Here is a 19,169-nt window from a genome sequence, read left to right on the forward strand (position 1 = left end):
TGGAAAAACACATACAGACACTTATGGCCAATTGCAACTGTCAGGCAGAACCATGCAGCTGTGTGTTAGCGCTGGATTTCTTAAAACACTACTAACAGGAGACTACATACACCTGCATGTTAAAATGATGGTTGAACGAGAGATGACCTGGCGATAACCCGGTGGCCAACAATGGATAACAACAACAACATCAAGAATAACACAGTTAGCAGGGTTGGTTGGGGTCAAAGACATTATCGTAACAGCATTTGAATACCAAACAACATACAGGGAATAACATCATTACAATACTGAAAAACACACACAACACCAAGACACTATAACACAATAACACCCAGGGTTGGGGTTATAGACACTACTATGACAGCATTTCAATTCTGAAAGCATTTAAGTATTCCAAATCAGCGCACAAACAGACATACAGACACTAGTTCAAGTTCAAAACAGCAGAAGTAATGAGACTGATAAATAAGAGGTCAAATGTCTTCTTTACTATGAAGACAAGTAATCAGTTTCTCTTCTTCTTCATCCTGTCTCCTCTCCTACTCTCAGACACGTCAAAGCTCCAGAACCCAAGCCGTAAGCAATCCGTCTCCAGAAGTCTCAAGCACCTGTTTAACTCTTCAAACAAGTTTGTCAAGACACTCAAAAGGTGAGCAAGTAGTGTTTTTGTGTACATTACACCCCCTGGATGTACATCATGGACTGTTCCAATTGGAGACTCTCCATTGTGTAACTGAGGTGGGATGTTCCATTGTGCTGGTTTTATAGGGGGGTTTACCTGGCAGCAGTGTTCTACCACAAAGACAGTGTACTGGTGACCACAGAGGACCAGATCCCTATAGTGGAGGTGGATGACTCCTATGGCAGCTCTCTCATGCAGGACTTCCTCTGGTTCACTAAGGTATTGTGGGTAATGTAGTTCATTATATCAAGGACAGTGGCCACATTGAATAGATTTTTATATCACTATATTGCATCAAGTAGGATTCTGCATTTCACTTTATACTTAGCATAGTAAAAATGAATGTACCTTGTTACCTTTTCTAGGATTATGTTCATGGTGCAGTCTCTCTCTCTCTCTCTCTCTCTCTCTCTCTCTCTCTCTCTCTCTCTCTCTCTCTCTCTTCTATCTATATCCCCTCCCTCTCTCTGTAGTTGTCATGTATGTGGGAGGATGTGCGGTGGCTGAGACAGAGTATGTCTGTCTCCATGTCCTCCTCCTCCACTCTACAGGCCAGACAGAAGATGCTGTCTGCTGCTGGGCAGCTACAGGTACACTTGTGTATGTGTGTGGTATGTGAGTGAGAGACTAATAGATAGGCAGACATACAGATAGAATGATTTATTGGTGTATTCATTGATTGATTGATCGACTGATGTCATTCTCAGAATCTGTTAGGCACACACAATTTGGGGCGTGTCCACTACGAGCCCATCAAGGATCGTCATGGCAATGTGTTGCTATTGACGATCAGGGACATGGAGAGCCAGTACTCCTTCTTCAATGGGAAGTGGATGCAGGTGTCCAAGCTACAGAGCCAGAGGAAGAGTCTGTCCACACCTGAGGAACCCTACGCACTGGACATACTGCTAATAACCATACAGGTACATTTACATTTTACATTTACGTCATTTAGCAGACGCTCTTATCCAGAGCGACTTACAAATTGGTGCATTCACCTTATAGCCAGTGGGATAACCACTTTACAATATGTTTTTTTTTGTTGTTTGTTTTTTTGGGGTGGGGTGGGGTAAGGGGGGGTAGAATGATTACTTTATCCTATCCCAGGTATTCCTTAAAGAGGTGGGGTTTCAAGTGTCTCCGGAAGGTGGTGAGTGACTCCGCTGTCCTGGCGTCGTGAGGGAACTTGTTCCACCATTGGGGTGCCAGAGCAGCGAACAGTTTTGACTGGGCTGAGCGGGAACTGTGCTTCCGCAGAGGTAGGGGGGCCAGCAGGCCAGAGGTGGATGAACGCAATGCCCTCGTTTGGGTGTAGGGACTGATGAGAGCGTGAAGGTACGGAGGTGCCGTTCCCCTCACAGCTCCGTAGGCAAGCACCATGGTCTTGTAGCAGATGCGAGCTTCAACTGGAAGCCAGTGGAGTGTTCGGGGGAGCGGGGTGACGTGAGAGAACTTGGGAAGGTTGAACACCAGACGGGCTGCGGCATTCTGGATGAGTTGTAGGGGTTTAATGGCACAGGCAGGGAGCTCAGCCAACAGCGAGTTGCAGTAATCCAGACGGGAGATGACAAGTGCCTGGATTAGGACCTGTGCCGCTTCCTGTGTGAGGCAGGGTCGTACTCTCCGAATGTTGTAGAGCATGAACCTACAGGATCGGGTCACCACCTTGATGTTAGCGGAGAACGACAGGGTGTTGTCCAGGGTCACGCCAAGGCTCTTCGCACTCTGGGAGGAGGACACAACGGAGTTGTCAACCGTGATGGCGAGATCATGGAACGGGCAGTCCTTCCCCGGGAGGAAGAGCAGCTCCGTCTTGCCGAGGTTCAGCTTGAGGTGGTGATCCGTCAACCACACTGATATGTCTGCCAGACATGCAGAGATGCGATTCGCCACCTGGTTATCAGAAGGGGGAAAGGAGAAGATTAGTTGTGTGTCGTCAGGATTCAGCAGGGAGGAGAAGGTGGCAAAGAGCTTCCTAGGGTTAGAGGCAGATGCTTGGAATTTAGAGTGGTAGAAAGTGGCTTTAGTAGCAGAAACAGATGAAGAAAATGTAGAGAGGAGGGAGTGAAAAGATGCCAGGTCCGCAGGGAGTCTAGTTTTCCTCCATTTCCACTCGGCTGCCCGGAGCCCTGTTCTGTGAGCTCGCAATGAGTCGTCAAGCCACGGAGCAGGAGGGGAGGCCGGGAGGATAAGGGACATAGAGAGTCAAAGGATGCAGAAAGGGAGAGGAGGGTTGAGGAGGCAGAATCAGGAGATTGGAGGGAGAAGGATTGAGCAGAGGGAAGAGATGATAGGATGGAAGAGGAGAGAGTAGCGGGAGAGAGAGAGCGAAGGTTGCGACGGTGCATTACCATCTGAGTAGGGGCAGAGTGAGTAGTGTTGGAGGAGAGCGAGAGAGAAAAGGATACAAAGTAGTGGTCGGAGACATGGAGGGGAGTTGCAGTGAGATTAGTAGAAGAACAGCATCTAGTAAAGATGAGGTCAAGCGTATTGCCTGCCTTGTGAGTAGGGGGGGACGGTGAGAGGGTGAGGTCAAAAGAGGAGAGGAGTGGAAAGAAGGAGGCAGAGAGAAATGAGTCAAAGGTAGACGTAGGGAGGTTGAAGTCACCCAGAACTGTGAGGGGTGAGCCATCCTCAGGAAAGGAACTTGTCAAGCTCATTGATGAACTCTCCAAGGGAACCTGGAGGGCGATAAATGACAAGGATGTTAAGCTTGAATGGGCTAGTGACTGTGACAGCATGGAATTCAAATGAGGAGATAGACAGATGGGTCAGGGGAAAAAGAGAGAATGTCCACTTGGGAGAGATGAGGATTCCTGTGCCACCACCCCGCTGACCAGATGCTCTCGGGGTATGCGAGAACACATGGTCAGACGAGGAGAGAGCAGTAGGAGCAGCAGTGTTTTCAGTGGTAATCCATGTTTCCGTCAGCGCCAAGAAGGGTCGAGGGACTGGAGGGTAGCATAGGCTGAGATGAACTCTGCCTTGTTGGCCGCAGAACGGCAGTTCCAGAGGCTGCCTGAGACCTGGAACTCCACATGGGTGGTGCATGCAGGGACCACCAGGCTAGAGAGGCAGCAGCCACGCGGTGTGAGGCGTTTGTATAGCCTGTGCGGAGAGGAGAGAACAGGGATAGACAGAGGCATAGTTGACAGGCTACAGAAAATGGCTACAATAATGCAAAGGAGATCGGAATGAAATGAACTAAACATCTGGGAAAGCGAGAGAGCGGGGCCTCCCTCACTTATGTTTCACTGAAACACCCCAATATAACTCTCCCAACTTCCACCTCAGAAACTTTAATTGTTGTAAACTACAGCGGTTCAATGTTTTCTAGGAATAGACTAAATTAGTTTATTCAGCTTGCTAACTTGGTACAGTATTCTTCCGTGAAAATCGTCCAGGGCACCTAGTCATATGACGCCACAGCCAACTAGCATGCCGGACTCCATCAACACGGTTTAGCACCAATACTCGGCCACAACAAACCACCAGTGTGTCAACACGCCAAGCAGATCATTCGTGTCCGTGTCTAACGTTGTGGGTTAGTCCCGACAGCTTGAGCGAGTCCGTCGTCAACTTATTCAGCCAGGTAGTTAGCTAGAATAGTTAGCATACTAGCTAGCCATTGCTTTCTGACAACGAAGAAACCCCTCCTCCCATGGCACGAACACACAGAGAGAGCCAAGCTAACGTTAACTAGTCACCCATGTCCCGAATTCCCTTGAACGACTCTGGCTACCAGTATGTAAAAACAAAACACAAATGTAGGTTATAACTTACCCCTAGCAGCTACTGTTAGCTAGCCAAGTGCAAAGCTAGCCACTGAATTGATTCAGCCAGTTCGCGTCTGTTCGCTAGGTCGTTCCAGCTATTGTTTAGTAGCTATCCAGGTAGCAACAAGCTAGCTACATTTCAAGCACAGTAGCCACTTACTACCTAATGTTAACGCTTCAGACAATGAGGTTAGAAAAACAGCTGAATGGTAGGCATTATTGTATGTAATTATTGTAGGCAGCTAGCTGGCGTAATTACAGGTACTCTCAGGCGTGAAACAGCTATCCACAGTTGCTAATAGTTACCAGTAGCTACCCGCTAGCTAGTCCAGGTAGTGGGTTAGCTAGCTTCGTGCTTCACCGGGCTCAGCCGAATACAATACTAACCTACAATAATTACATACAACAACCCACGATAACTACCTACAATACCTAACTACAATCTAAATACATAGTTTAAGCTTTACTCGACAAAGCCCAAACTATGTATATAAGCCATATAAGCCAAGCTTACCTCCCGCCAGAGAGAGACACAACCTCACCCGACGACGATCTCCTGTTCAGGAAGATACCTTTACCATAACATTACCACAACCATCCCATAACCTTATCACAACCCTACCATAACCTTACCATAACTCTACTATAACCCCACCATAACCTTACCATAACCCTACTATAACCATACCGTAGTGGTCCTCTGTATCTCAGTTGATAGAGCATGGCACTTGCTAAGCCATGATAGTGGGTTTGATTCCAGGTATCACCCATACTTAAAATGTATGCACACATGACTGTAAGTCGCTTTGGATAAAAGCATCTGCTAAATCGCATATATTATTATATTATAAACACCGGTTGGCCATATTGACACTCCCCAGAAGAAGCAGTCCTCTATAGGAATGAATGGAATTCTACAGTATTTCAAATTAAATGTATTTTATTACATGTATTTTTTGTTGTAGTGGGGACAGTAACATTAGAACTTTCAAAAAATTATACTTTAAGGGAAATGTTTACTTAATATAATTTATAAAGTATGCATTAAGGTGTCTATAATAGAATAAACAAATGTAAATATTTTTTACAATGGTGGGGGAGTGCCAAGATGGCTTCAAAACAGCACCCCCTGTCAGTCATCTAGTGTAATATAAATAATTGATTATGACCCTATGCACTGGACATACTGCTCATCACCATACATGTACCACACACACACACACACACACACACACACACACACACACACACACATTCACCCATTTCACCTACTGACGCTGTATATTCTCTCTCCCCCTTTTTCTCTCTCTCTCTTTCCCTCCCTCCCTCTGTCCCTCCCTCCCCAGGACATCTTGGCCTACCAGAGGCGTAGCCAGCATCGCCTTGTCCCAGGTCTGTACCTGGGCTACCTGAAGCTCAGCAGCTCTGTAGACCAGATCAGGGTGCTGGTGCCGCAGAGGATGCCCAACATGCTGTGCCACGCGCGGGTACGAGACAACGCCAATGTCTCCAGGTAAGGACTCACCACAGCTGGATGTATACTTACTGTCTTACTTACACTTACCTTTACATTACCTTTGGATGTTAGGGGGTGACACACAGAGCAACCAAGATGCAACTTTGTTGCAAGCAACCAAAATTGCATCCAGATTACTTCATGTGACATCAGTTTAAGGATGCAATGAACTCCCTCCATGGAAAATGTTGAGCATCACTTCAAGAGAGGTTGATTTTGGACAGCTCCTCCATCATGGTGTTGCAATGTGGTTCCAGGCCTCATATACACCCCATACAACAGATAAGGGTGTTTGTCTGTTGGAAGGCTGTAAGGTGTGCAAACATATGAAGGTCAGGGTTACAGACATATGGATTTAGCCTAACATGGCAAGAAATGGGTCTGTGATATTGAGATTTGATCACGCTGTGTTGTGCTGAGTTAGAGTTGTCATCGGGCCTGAAAATTCTAGCCCGGTCCAACCCAAGCACGGTGAGCTGAAGCCCAAGCCCAGGCTCAGTCCAACATCACAGAAATTAAATGAGCCCGAACCTGAAAATAAAGCCATATTACTAGGAAACAGTATATTGATTTAAACTCACCTTAGTTATGATCAACTGAATGACAAAAATATTAGAATAAAGTAGGCTAATGCAGTTGAAGGCATGTATCAAATTCTTGCCTATTCTGAAATGCCTTAAGTCATATCCAACCATTATTGGCACCCCAATGGTGGAACAAGCTCCCTCACGACGCCAGGACAGCGGAGTCACTCACCACCTTCCGGAGACACTTGAAACCCCACCTCTTTAAGGAATACCTGGGATAGGATAAAGTAATCCTTCTACCCCCCCTTACCCCACCCCCCCCCCCAAAAAAAAGTATATATATATATTAGGGCTGTCAAATGATTAAAATTTTTAATCAAATTAATCAGAATTTTCAGTGGATTAATCATGATTAATCACTATTTGCAATTACACCTGAATCCTAACCATTTTTTTTCTGAAATGCATACCAAAAGATAAATAACAGGACACAGATACATAATTTTCATATTATGTCTGTTTATTAACACAGCCAAATAATGGTGTTTTAAATCAAGCTGAAACATACTACACACCATAATATTTGTCTTTGGCTCTTGACGGTGGCTTATAGAATGAGTCTTGAGACGCCACTTGCAAAACATCAAGGAAACCTGAGTCTTCTACAATGCTAATGGGTCTACAATCCTTTGCAATCCATTTTGCTATTGTGTTGGTCAAATTATCTGAGGTTGATTTTGTTAATTGCCTGCAAACATTCAGCGTGGTCTGGCGCAAACCACTTGCTGAATCTGACGGCCCAGCAAACGCATGTTTGGCGTTGACATGGTACTTCAAGCTTGAACAGCTCCGGTGAAATTGAAACTCCTTCTTACAAATCTTGCAAATAACCTTGTACTTGTTAACTGTACCATCATCATTCTTTTTATATTTGAATCCGTCAATAGGCCCACTTTGCTCACCTTGCTCCATCTCGCCTCTAGCTCCCAACCACTTTCCTGACCTGAATAATTTGTCACACTGCGCATGCGTGAAATGCGTTAAAAAAATTGACGTAATTAACAGCAAACAACTAATTAACGTCGTTAACGCGCTATTTTTGACAGGCCTAATATATATATATAGTAAAGTGGTTGTCCCACTGGCTATCATAAGGTGAATGCACCAATTTGTCGCTCTGGATAAGAGCGTCTGCTAAATTACGAAAATGTAAAACGAAAAAAATGTAAATGTAATATAATTTAAAGCAATTGTCAATTGTCCCGTGTAGCTCAGTTGGTAGATCATGGCGCTTGCAATGCCAGGGTTTTGGGTTCGTTTCCCACGGGGGGCCAGTATGAAAATGTATGCATTCACTAACTGTAAGTCGCTCTGGATAAGAGCGTCTACCTAGATGATCATTTCAGCACCGTTTTGATTGGGACAGCGCCATCGCGCTGCTTTGAGACAAGCCTTTGTGACAAGCGTGGGGGAAACGTCTAGATAAATCAATCAATGTCAGATTTTTGTTTGAACTGAATCTCGCTATGGATATTTGGTAACAATTAGGCTGGGAAAATGTTAGCTAAATTGAGGTGAGTGCTCATGATCATCTTTATTCTAGCTTGCTCATCATATATTTGGACTAGCATGTTATGTAGCTTAACAAGTTGATTTTGCTCTTCACTCACATAGTAGCCTGTCCTACTCTCGACCAATGCCTGTAACTTGTCTGATAATCAGTCAATGTGATTTTGTTTTACTGAATCTCCGTCTGTATATTTGGTTGATTGATCTCTGGCTGGGCAAGTGGAGGTGGTAGCTCATTTATTCGTTTGCTCATCTATCATTGATCAGAAACATTTAGCATTCGATAATGTAGCCTAAATCAAGTGTATTATTCTGCACTTGACTCACGTAGTAGCCTTATATAATCTATCCACCAGAGAGCTGTGAAAGCATGTCCTGTTTTTTCGGTCTTAACGTTACTTAGTCTACTTCAATATAATCAATACATCATTCATTCATGTCATTACACGGCATACAAGTCATTCATGCCTTTAAATACAATCAAGCATTTTATTTTGAAATGAAATAACAAAGGGAGCCTTGAATAATTAAACAATAAATAACTTGCTTGTCTGCCAGACATCCGTTTGAATAAAAAGCCCTTTGTTTTACATGCATGTTTGATTAAGAAAACATTTGAATCAGTTATGGATCTACTTTCGATAGTTTACAAGGTCCAGCAAGGCACATTAGCAGGGCAGTCATAGGGTATATTTTGTTAGGATGTATCTGCATTAAGATGCCATTGGAATATAGGCTTCTCCTGATACTGAGATGCGCTGCCTGTCGTGGTCTTGTGGATCATCATTCTCCCGAATGCAATCCAGCCTATTCGTATCACAATTTGAAGCATTTCAATCATCAGAAATATAAGTTTCATCATGCCAACAAATGTCTCTGGCCCAGCCAATATTGGAATCCTGGCGATGCTAGTGGAATTTGAGAATGAGAACTCTATGCTGAGTAACTAAATGTCTGTTTTTAGCCTGTCTGTCTGGCTGTGTATACTGTAGTGTAGGTGGTATTTGGGTCTGTATGTCTGTTTTGTAGGTGGTATTAGAGTCTGTTTTCTAGGTGGTATTAGGTCTAGGACTTGGCACCGTAACAGTTGTTGTTAGAACATTAATTTAGAGGAATGCCAGTTCGCTGTTTACACCTCTGATGTTGTCAGCTAACATTCACCACATTACACATTCTCTACTGGGACGCTCACCGCTAATCTACCTACAGTATTATGTTACATTGACTGTGAGGTTGTGTGTGTGCATACGCATGCATGCATGTGTCCGTGTGTGTGTGTGTGTGTGTGTGTGTGTGTTTGAGTAATATCAGATCTGATTTCTATGGGGCTGGGAGGAATAGTTAGAAGTATTTGTGCAATGCTCCTTGGCTACAGCTAGCAGAGTTCCTGGACGCTAGTCAGCTAGCAGTGTTCCTGGACGCTAGTCAGCTAGCAGAGTTCCTGGACGCCAGTCAGCTAGCAGTGTTCCTGGACGCCAGTCAGCTAGCAGAGTTCCTGGACGCCAGTCAGCTAGCAGAGTTCATGGACGCCAGTCAGCTAGCAGAGTTCCTGGACGCTAGTTAGCTAGCAGAGTTCCTGGACGCTAGTCAGCTAGCAGAGTACCTGGACGCTAGTCAGCTAGTAGAGTTCCTGGACGCCAGTCAGCTAGCAGAGTTCCTGGACGCTAGTCAGCTAGCAGAGTTCCTGGACGCTAGTTAGCTAGCAGAGTTCCTGGACGCTAGTTAGCTAGCAGAATTCCTGGACGCTAGTCAGCTAGCAGAGTTCCTGGATGCTAGTCAGCTAGCAGAGTACCTGGACGCTAGTCAGCTAGCAGAGTACCTGGACGCCAGTCAGCTAGTAGAGTTCCTGGACACCATGTCAGCTAGTAGAGTTCCTGGACGCCAGTCAGCTAGCAGAGTTCCTGGACGCCAGTCAGCTAGCAGAGTTCCTGGACGCCAGTCAGCTAGCAGAGTTCCTGGATGCTAGTTAGCTAGCAGAGTTCCTGGATGCTAGTTAGCTAGCAGAGTTCCTGGACGCTAGTCAGCTAGCAGAGTTCATGGACGCCAGTCAGCTAGCAGAGTTCCTGGACGCCAGTCAGCTAGCAGAGTTCCTGGATGCCAGTCAGCTAGCAGAGTTCCTGGACGCCAGTCAGCTAGCAGAGTTCCTGGACGCCAGTCAGCTAGCAGAGTTCCTGGACGCCAGTCAGCTAGCAGAGTTCCTGGACGCTAGTCAGCTAGCAGAGTTCCTGGACGCTAGTTAGCTAGCAGAGTACCTGGACGCCAGTCAGCTAGTAGAGTTCCTGGACGCCAGTCAGCTAGCAGAGTTCCTGGACGCTAGTCAGCTAGCAGAGTTCCTGGATGCTAGTTAGCTAGCAGAGTTCCTGGACGCTAGTTAGCTAGCAGAGTTCCTGGACGCTAGTCAGCTAGCAGAGTTCCTGGACGCTAGTCAGCTAGCAGAGTACCTGGACGCTAGTCAGCTAGCAGAGTACCTGGACGCTAGTCAGCTAGCAGAGTACCTGGACGCTAGTCAGCTAGCAGAGTTCCTGGACGCTAGTTAGCTAGCAGAGTTCCTGGACGCTAGTCAGCTAGCAGAGTTCCTGGACGCTAGTCAGCTAGCAGATTACCTGGACGCCAGTCAGCTAGTAGAGTTCCTGGACACCAGTCAGCTAGCAGAGTTCCTGGATGCTAGTCAGCTAGCAGAGTTCCTGGACGCTAGTCAGCTGTGCTGCGGTCCTAGTCAGTGCCGTGCTGTGGTCCTAGTCAGCTATGCTGTGGTCCGAGTTAGCTGTGCTGCACTCCTAGTTAGCTGTGCCGCACTCCTAGTTAGCTGTGCTGCGGTCTTAGTTACCTGTGCTGCACTCCTAGTCACCTGTGCCGCGCTCCTAGTTAGCTGTGCTGCGGTTGTAGTTACCTGTGCTGCACTCCTAGTCACCTGTGCTGTGGTCCTAGTTAGCTGTGCTGCGTTCCTAGTTATCTGTGCTGTGGTCCTAGTTATCTGTGCTGCGGTCGTAGTTAGCTGTGATGCGGTCCTAGTTACCCGTGCTGCGGTCCTAGTAACTTGTGCTGCAGTCCTAGTTAGCTGTGCTGAGGTCCTAGTCACCTGTGCTGCGGTCCTAGTTAGCTGTGCTGCGGTCCTAGTCACCTGTGCTGCGGTCTTAGTCAGGCTTGTGCTGCAGTCCTAGTCAGCTATGCTGTGGTCCGAGTTAGCTGTGCTGCAGTCCTAGTTAGATGTGCTGCGGTCGTAGTTAGCTGTGCTGCGGTCCTAGTTAGCTGTGCTGCGGTCCTAGTTTGCTGTGCTGCGGTCCTAGTTAGCTGTGCTGCGGTCCTAGTTAGCTGTGCTGCGGTCCTAGTTAGCTGTGCTGCGCTCCTAGTTAGCTGTGCTGCACTCCTAGTTAGCTGTGCTGTGGTCCTAGTCACCTGTGCTGCGGTCTTAGTCAGGCCTGTGCTGCAGTCCTAGTCAGCTATGCTGTGGTCCGTGTTAGCTGTGCTGCAGTCCTAGTTAGATGTGCTGTGATTGTAGTTACCTGTGCTGCGCTCCTATTCACCTGTGCTGCGGTTGTAGTTACCTGTGCTGCGGTTGTAGTTACCTGTGCTGCGCTCCTAGTCAGCTTTGCTGTGGCCGTAGTTAGCTGTGCTGCGGTCGTAGTTAGCTGCGCTGCGCTCCTATTCACCTGTGCTGCAGTTGTAGTTACCTGTGCTGCGGTCCTAGTTACCTGTGCTGCGCTCCTAGTCACCTGTGCTTCGGTCTTAGTCAGGCTTGTGCTGCAGTCCTAGTCAGCTATGCTGTGGTCTGAGTTAGCTGTGCTGAAGTCCTAGTTAGATGTGCTGCGATCGTAGTTCCCTGTGCAGCGCTCCTATTCACCTGTGCTGCGGTTGTAGTTACCTGTGCTGCGGTTGTAGTTACCTGTGCTGCGCTCCTAGTCAGCTGTGCTGTGGTCGTAGTTAGCTGTGCTGCGGTCCTAGTTAGCTGTGCTGCGGTCCTAGTTAGCTATGCTGCGGTCGTAGTTAGCTGTGCTGCGGTCGTAGTTAGCTGTGCTGCGCTCCTAGTTAGCTGTGCTGCGCTCCTAGTTAGCTGTGCTGCGCTCCTAGTCACCTGTGCTGCGCTCCTAGTCACCTGTGCTGCGGTCCTAGTCAGCTGTACTGTGGTCCTAGTTAGCTGTGCTGCGCTCCTAGTTAGCTATGCTGCGATCCTAGTTAGCTGTGCTGCGGTGGTCCTAGTCACCTGTGCTGCGGCCCTAGCTAGCTGTGCTGCGGTCCTAGTTAGCTGTGCTGCGGTCCTAGTCACCTGTGCTGTGGTCCTAGTCAGCTGTGCTGCGCTCCTAGTTAGCTGTGCTGCGCTCCTAGTTAGCTTTGCTGCGGTCCTAGTTAGCTGTGCTGTGGTCCTAGTTAGCTGTGCTGCACTCCTAGTTAGCTGTGCTGCGCTCCTAGTTAGCTGTGCTACGGTCCTAGATAGCTGTGCTGCGGTCCTAGATACAGTGGGAAGTGTTAAGTGAGAAACTAAGGGAAACATTGGACAGCGTTTTTCCCCTTCATCTCAGAAAAACACTGCAGTCAGACAGACTTTCTTCTCTCTCTATCCCTCATTCTCTCTCTCTTTCTGTCTGTTTACTCTGTCTATTCTCTCTATTTCAGTGTCTGTCTCTCTCTCTGTCTCTCACTCTCTCTCTCTCATGTTAGTGTGTGAGGCAGACACTAGACGGGCAGCAGTGTGTATTTGGATCTGACAGTACAATATTATGCTACAGACACTGTGCCAAAGCCTCATGTATTTTCATCTACAGATCATGGAAATACTTGGGAGCTTTGGCTGTTGACAGATTTAGAGAAACTGGAGAGTGTTGTGACCATGGTCAGTTGAGGAGAGAAAGAGAGGGATGAGGGGATAGAAGTGAGATAGAGAGATGTTGAGTTTCTCTCTACAGGTGAAACAGAGATGTGTGTGGGTGTGTATGGGTGTGCGTGTGCGTTGGTGCGTGTGTGTGTTTGTTGTGTAAATGAGTTGTTTGTTGACATTGGTCTGAGGTGGTAGAGGTGACCTCAGTGGTTAGCTGGACACAGGGACTATTATACAGTATATACACCCACTGGGCCAGTTACACAGACGCACACACTCGCACTTTGGAAGAGGACTTAACTCACACACATACACACTCACACACACACTCTAAGTCTCAGGTAAAGAGGAATATAGACAGGCAGACATACACTCACTGTTGCTGGCAAAGAAGTGTACACACACGTCCAGGGGCAGTGGAAGAGGTGATTTACTAGGTCTTTCCACAGACCAGAGGGAGAGCCCAAGCACAGGGAAATTCCCTGGAGCAAAACAACGATCCACACACACACAAACAGACCGATGGAGCCATAGTGACACTCTATTGGTGCATGGTAATGTTTTCGGCAGCATCAGCCTTCAGAGTCAAAGCCCATTACTATTCTGCTGCTCAGTGCCATGCTCCGACACACTGAGCCATCACAACAACTTGGAACCTATCATCTTATTCCTGCTTACATTAGGCGTTTCTCTTCTTTCTCCCTCTCTCTCTCTCTTTTCTGCTCTCCCTCTCTCTCTCTTAGGGAGGAGTGGGACTGGCTGCAGAGACTGTCAACCCTAGAGGATGGAGAGGAGAGAACGGAGGGAGAGAGAGAGGGAGCTGATCAAACGACAGACAGTAACACACCGCTGCTCTACTACGAGCTACAGACTACCCTCAAGGCCCTGCTCAAACTAATCAACCTACCTCTGCACCAGGTACACACACACACACACACATACACACACTCACAGGAATGCACGTACATACACACACACAAACACACACACACACACCAATCTGTCTCGACAGTACAGTAGCTCTGCACCAGGCACATAAAACCCATCTCTCATCAGGTCCTTCTTTGACAGGAGCCATATTGGATGGTTGATGGTCCTGACGTTAGCCTCACTATTAAGTTTATAGTTTCTGTTTATATTTTATCTTCTCTCTACCTCTGAACACTCCTTTCTTTACTCAGAGTTGTTTACAACACAGATCAACTGGGCTCTGAAAGCCATCTATCTCCCTGAGTGTCTTACTGGCTCTGTCCCAAAATGGCACCCTATTCCCTATATAGAGCACTACTTTGGACCAGAGCCCTATGGGCACATAGGTAGCCTCAGCACACTTATACTGACATTCCTGAAGAACTGAACATTGTTGTTTATTTTCTAAAAATAACTAGAGGGACAGAATGTCTATCACATCTCACTGTCAAAGTATTCCATTACTTTAGAGATAAAGAGGAAGTACAAGGCAAGGGGAACATTTACCAAGACACTTAGATGGAAGAGTTGGAATGTAGGTTCGATGGGTCATACCATGTCGTTTGTGTCTTAGCGAATGTGTGTGTCCCTGCCTGTGTGCATACCTGTGTGCCTGTGTTTGCATGGTTGCGTGGGTGTGTGTGTCCCTGCTTGCGTATGCATCTTTGCCCCTGTTCATATTCTTACTGTGTGTTCATGTCTGGTTGCAGGCCAAGCACTTCCGTATCTACACTCAGGAGGTGTTGGAGCTGGGTCATAATGTTTCCTTTCTGCTGCTGCTGCCGGCGGCTGACGATGTGTGTACCGCTCCCGGACAGAGCAACCCCTACACACCCCACTCCGGCTTTCTCAACCTCCCTCTCCAAATGTTTGAGCTGGGTACGTCTACACTGACCGCTGCCTTCTGTTAACCCCTCATCTTGTTAGAACATGTATTTTCTCCCATCTCTCTCTCCTCTATCCCTGTGTACATCTCCCTCTCTCCTCTATCCCTGTGTACATCTCCCTCTCTCCTCTATCCCTGTGTACATCTCCCTCTCTCCTCTATCCCTGTGTACATCTCCCTCTCTCCTCTATCCCTGTGTACATCTCCCTCTCTCCTCTATCCCTGTGTACATCTCTCTCTCTCCTCTATCCCTGTGTACATCTCCCTCTCTCCTCTATCCCTGTGTACATCTCCCTCTCTCCTCTATCCCTGTGTACATCTCTCTCTCTCCTCTATCCCTGTGTACATCTCCCTCTCTCCTCTATCCCTGTGTACATCTCTCTCTCTCCTCTATCCATGTGTACATCTCCCTCTCTCCTCTATCCCTGTGTACATCTCCCTCTCTCCTCTATCCCTGTGTACATCTCTCTCTCCTCTATCCCTGTGTACATCTCCCTCTCTCCTCTATCACTGTGTACATCTCTCTCTCTCCTCTATCCCTGTGTACATCTCTCGCTCTCCTCTATCCCTGTGTACATCTCCCTCTCTCCTCTATCCCTGTGTACATCTCTCTCTCTCCTCTATCCCTGTGTACATCTCTCTCTCTCCTCTATCCCTGTGTACATCTCCCTCTCTCCTCTATCCCTGTGTACATCTCTCGCTCTCCTCTATCCCTGTGTACATCTCTCTCTCTCCTCTGTCCCTGTGTACATCTCTCGCTCTCCTCTATCCCTGTGTACATCTCTCTCTCTCCTCTATCCCTGTGTACATCTCCCTCTCTCCTCTATCCCTGTGTACATCTCTCGCTCTCCTCTATCCCTGTGTACATCTCTCTCTCTCCTCTATCCCTGTGTACATCTCTCGCTCTCCTCTATCCCTGTGTACATCTCTCTCTCTCCTCTATACCTGTGTACATCTCCCTCTCTCCTCTATCCCTGTGTACATCTCTCGCTCTCCTCTATCCCTGTGTATATCTCTCGCTCTCCTCTATCCCTGTGTACATCTCTCGCTCTCCTCTATCCTTGTGTACATCTCTCTCTCTTTCTTCCTCACGCTCCCTTGTATGAGTGAGGTATACTTTTTTATCTTTCTCTGTTGGCCCCTCTCTCTCTCTCTCTCTCGCGCTCTGTTTCTCTCTCTCTCTTTCTCTCTCTGTTTCTCTGTTAGTTCAGTGGTTGTAGATTCCTCTCTGTTCCTCTGGTCCATAGGGTCACACATTTAATCAGTCTCTGTGAGGGCTCCAGAGCAGCGCCGTGCTGATCTGACCTTTGACCCCCCTCAGAGTCAGACTAGCCCCAGAGATTAGTAGTGCTGTGAATACAAAGACACGTTCATCAGTCAGTATATGTCTTGTTATACACTGGTTTTACACTGGTTATTCACTGGTTATACACCTGTTATAGACCTGTTATACACTTGTTATATACTGTTAACATAGTATAGATATAGTTCTTTATTTTATTAAACCTTTATTTTTTCAGGGAAGTCCCATTGAGACCGATGTATTTTACAAGGGTGCCCTGTTTACAAATGCAGAATAAAATACATAACAAGGATTTAGGAACACAATTATAACAATCTCTCCAGTCCACTTCCGTGCGTATAAGGAGAAGTTATTTAGTCTATATATTGTATATTCTGATATATATTTGTCTCTTCAATCCACTTCTGTGCGAATATGAAGAAGTTCATTAAGAACACCTGCTCTTTCCATGACATACAGTGAGGGAAAAAAGTATTTGATCCCCTGCTGATTTTGTACGTTTGCCCACTGACAAAGACATGATCAGTCTATAATTTTAATGGTAGGTTTATTTGAACAGTGAGAGACAGAATAACAACAAAAAAAATTCCAAAATGTTATAAATTGATTTGCATTTTAATGAGGGTAATAAGTATTTGACCCCTATGCAAAACATGACTTAGTACTTGGTGGCAAAACCCTTGTTGGCAATCACAGAGGTCAGACGTTTCTTGTAGTTGGTCACCAGGTTTGCACACATCTCAGGAGGGATTTTGTCCCACTCCTCTTTGCAGATCTTCTCCAAGTCATTAAGTTTTCGAGGCTGACGTTTGGCAACTCAAACCTTCAGTTCCCTCCACAGATTTTCTATGGGATTAAAGGTCTGGAGACTGGCTAGGCCACTCCAGGACCTTAATTTGCATCTTCTTGAGCCACTCCTTTGTTGCCTTGGCCGTGTGTTTTGGGTCATTGTCATGCTGGAATACCCATCCACGACCCATTTTCAATGCCCTGGCTGAGGGAAGGAGGGTCTCACCCAAGATTTGACGGTACATGGCCCCGTCCATCGTCCATTTGATGCGGTGAAGTTGTCCTGTCCAGAAAAACACCCCCAAAGCATAATGTTTCCACCTCCATGTTTGACGGTGGGGATGGTGTTCTTGGGGTCATAGGCAGCATTCCTCCTCCTCCAAACACGGCGAGTTGAGTTGATGCCAAAGAGCTCCATTTTGATCTCATCTGACCACAACACTTTCACCCAGTTCTCCTCTGAATCATTCAGATGTTCATTGGCAAACTTCAGACGGGCCTGTATATATGCTTTCTTGAGCAGGGGGACCTTGCGGGTGCTGCAGGATGTGTGTTACCAATTGTTTTTTTGGTGGCTATGGTCCCAGCTGCCTTGAGATCATTGACAAGATCCTCCCGTGTTGTTCTGGGGTGATTCCTCACCGTTCTCATGATCATTGCAACTCCACGAGGTGAGATCTTGCATGGAGCCCCAGGCCAAGGGAGATTGACAGTTCTTTTGTGTTTCTTCCATTTGCGAAAAATCGCACCAACTGTTGTCACCTTCTCACCAAGCTGCTTGGCGATGGTCTTGTAGCCCATTCCAGCCTTGTGTAGGTCTACAATCTTGTCCCTGACATCCTTGGAGAGCTCTTTGGTCTTGGCCATGGTGGAGAGTTTGGAATCTGATTGATTGATTGCTTCTGTGTACAGGAGTGTGCTCCTAATCTCAGCTCGTTAGCTGTATAAAAGACACCTGGGAGCCAGAAATCTTTCTGATTGAGAGGGGATCAAATATTTATTTCCCTCATTAAAATGCAAATCAATTTCTAACATTTTTGACAAGCGTTTTTCTGGATTTTTTTGTTGTTATTCTGTCTTTCACTGTTCAAATAAACCTACCATTAAAATTATAGACTGATCATTTCTTTGTCAGTGGGCAAACGTACAAAATCAGTAGGGGATCAAATACTTTTTTCCCTCACTGTAGACTGACCAGGTGAATCCAGGTGAAAGCTATGATCCCTTATTGATGTCACCTGTTAAATCCACTTCAATCAGTGTAGATGAGGAGACAGGTTAAAGAAGGATTTTTAAGCCTTGAGACAATTGAGACATAGATTGCGTATGTGTGCCATTCAGAGGGTGAATGGGCAAGACAAAGGATTTAAGAACTACAACGCTGCTGGGTTTTTCATGCTCAACAGTTTCCCGTATCATGAATGGTCCACCACCCAAAGGACATCCAGCCAACTTGACATAACAATGGGAAGCATTGGAGTCAACATCGGCCAGCATCCCTGTGAAACACTTTTGACACCTTGTAGTACATGCCCCGACGAATTGACGCTGTTTTGAGGGCAAAAGGGGGTGCAACTCAATATTAGGACGGTGTTGCTAATGTTTTGTACACTCAATGTATGTCTCGTTATACAGTATTAACATTATATTATTTTATACTGTATATGTCTCTCTCCAGTCCATGTCTGTGCCTACAAGAAGTGATTTAGTTTATATATTCTATGTTCTGATATATATTTGTCTCGCTCCAGTCCACTTCTGTGAATACAAGGAGAAGTTTGAGTCTATTTTATATTCAAATATATATTTCTCTCTCCAGTCCATTTCAGTGCGTACAAGGAGAAGTGCGTCAGTCTGTACTGCCGCATGTCATCTGTCTTGGACCTGGATGCACTTATTACCCAGCAGGCACTGCGAGAGGCCATCATGGACACAGAGGTCGCCACTGCCAAACAGAGACACCAACATATACTGGACTATATACAGGTAGGGAGTTAAAACTTGAGATGAGATTGGTGCAAGCAGGTTGGCTGCAAGGTAATGTGTTTTCATATTATGGCATATCAAATATATATACACTACCAGTCAAAGGTTTGGACACACCTACTCATTCAAGGGTTTTTCTTTATTTTAAAAAATTTTTACATTGTAGAATAATAGTGAAGACATCAAAACTATGAAATAACACATATGGAATCATGTAGTAACCAAAAAAGTGTTAAACAAAATACATTTTATATTTGAGATTATTCAAATATCCTCCCTTTGCCTTAATGACAGCTTTGCACACTCTTGGCATTCTCTCAACCAGCTTCATGAGGTAGTCACCTGGAATG

The 19,169-nt window shown here is 46.3% G+C and overlaps 1 protein-coding gene across 1 annotated transcript in view; it reads left to right on the top strand.

Annotated features, from left to right (window-relative positions):
- LOC121575658 (ankyrin repeat and fibronectin type-III domain-containing protein 1-like) overlaps positions 1 to 19,169 on the top strand; it is a 99,583-nt gene that overhangs the window by 49,945 nt on the left and 30,469 nt on the right. The window contains exons 8-15 of the mRNA XM_041888890.2: positions 553 to 652; positions 772 to 904; positions 1,159 to 1,275; positions 1,393 to 1,608; positions 5,808 to 5,974; positions 13,630 to 13,804; positions 14,566 to 14,734; positions 18,653 to 18,819. Coding sequence (XP_041744824.2) covers positions 553 to 652; positions 772 to 904; positions 1,159 to 1,275; positions 1,393 to 1,608; positions 5,808 to 5,974; positions 13,630 to 13,804; positions 14,566 to 14,734; positions 18,653 to 18,819 — 1,244 coding nt within the window. The remainder of the gene's footprint in view (positions 1 to 552; positions 653 to 771; positions 905 to 1,158; positions 1,276 to 1,392; positions 1,609 to 5,807; positions 5,975 to 13,629; positions 13,805 to 14,565; positions 14,735 to 18,652; positions 18,820 to 19,169) is intronic.

This window comes from Coregonus clupeaformis, chromosome 1, assembly GCF_020615455.1.
Source record: "Coregonus clupeaformis isolate EN_2021a chromosome 1, ASM2061545v1, whole genome shotgun sequence".
NCBI classification, from domain to species: domain Eukaryota; kingdom Metazoa; phylum Chordata; class Actinopteri; order Salmoniformes; family Salmonidae; genus Coregonus; species Coregonus clupeaformis.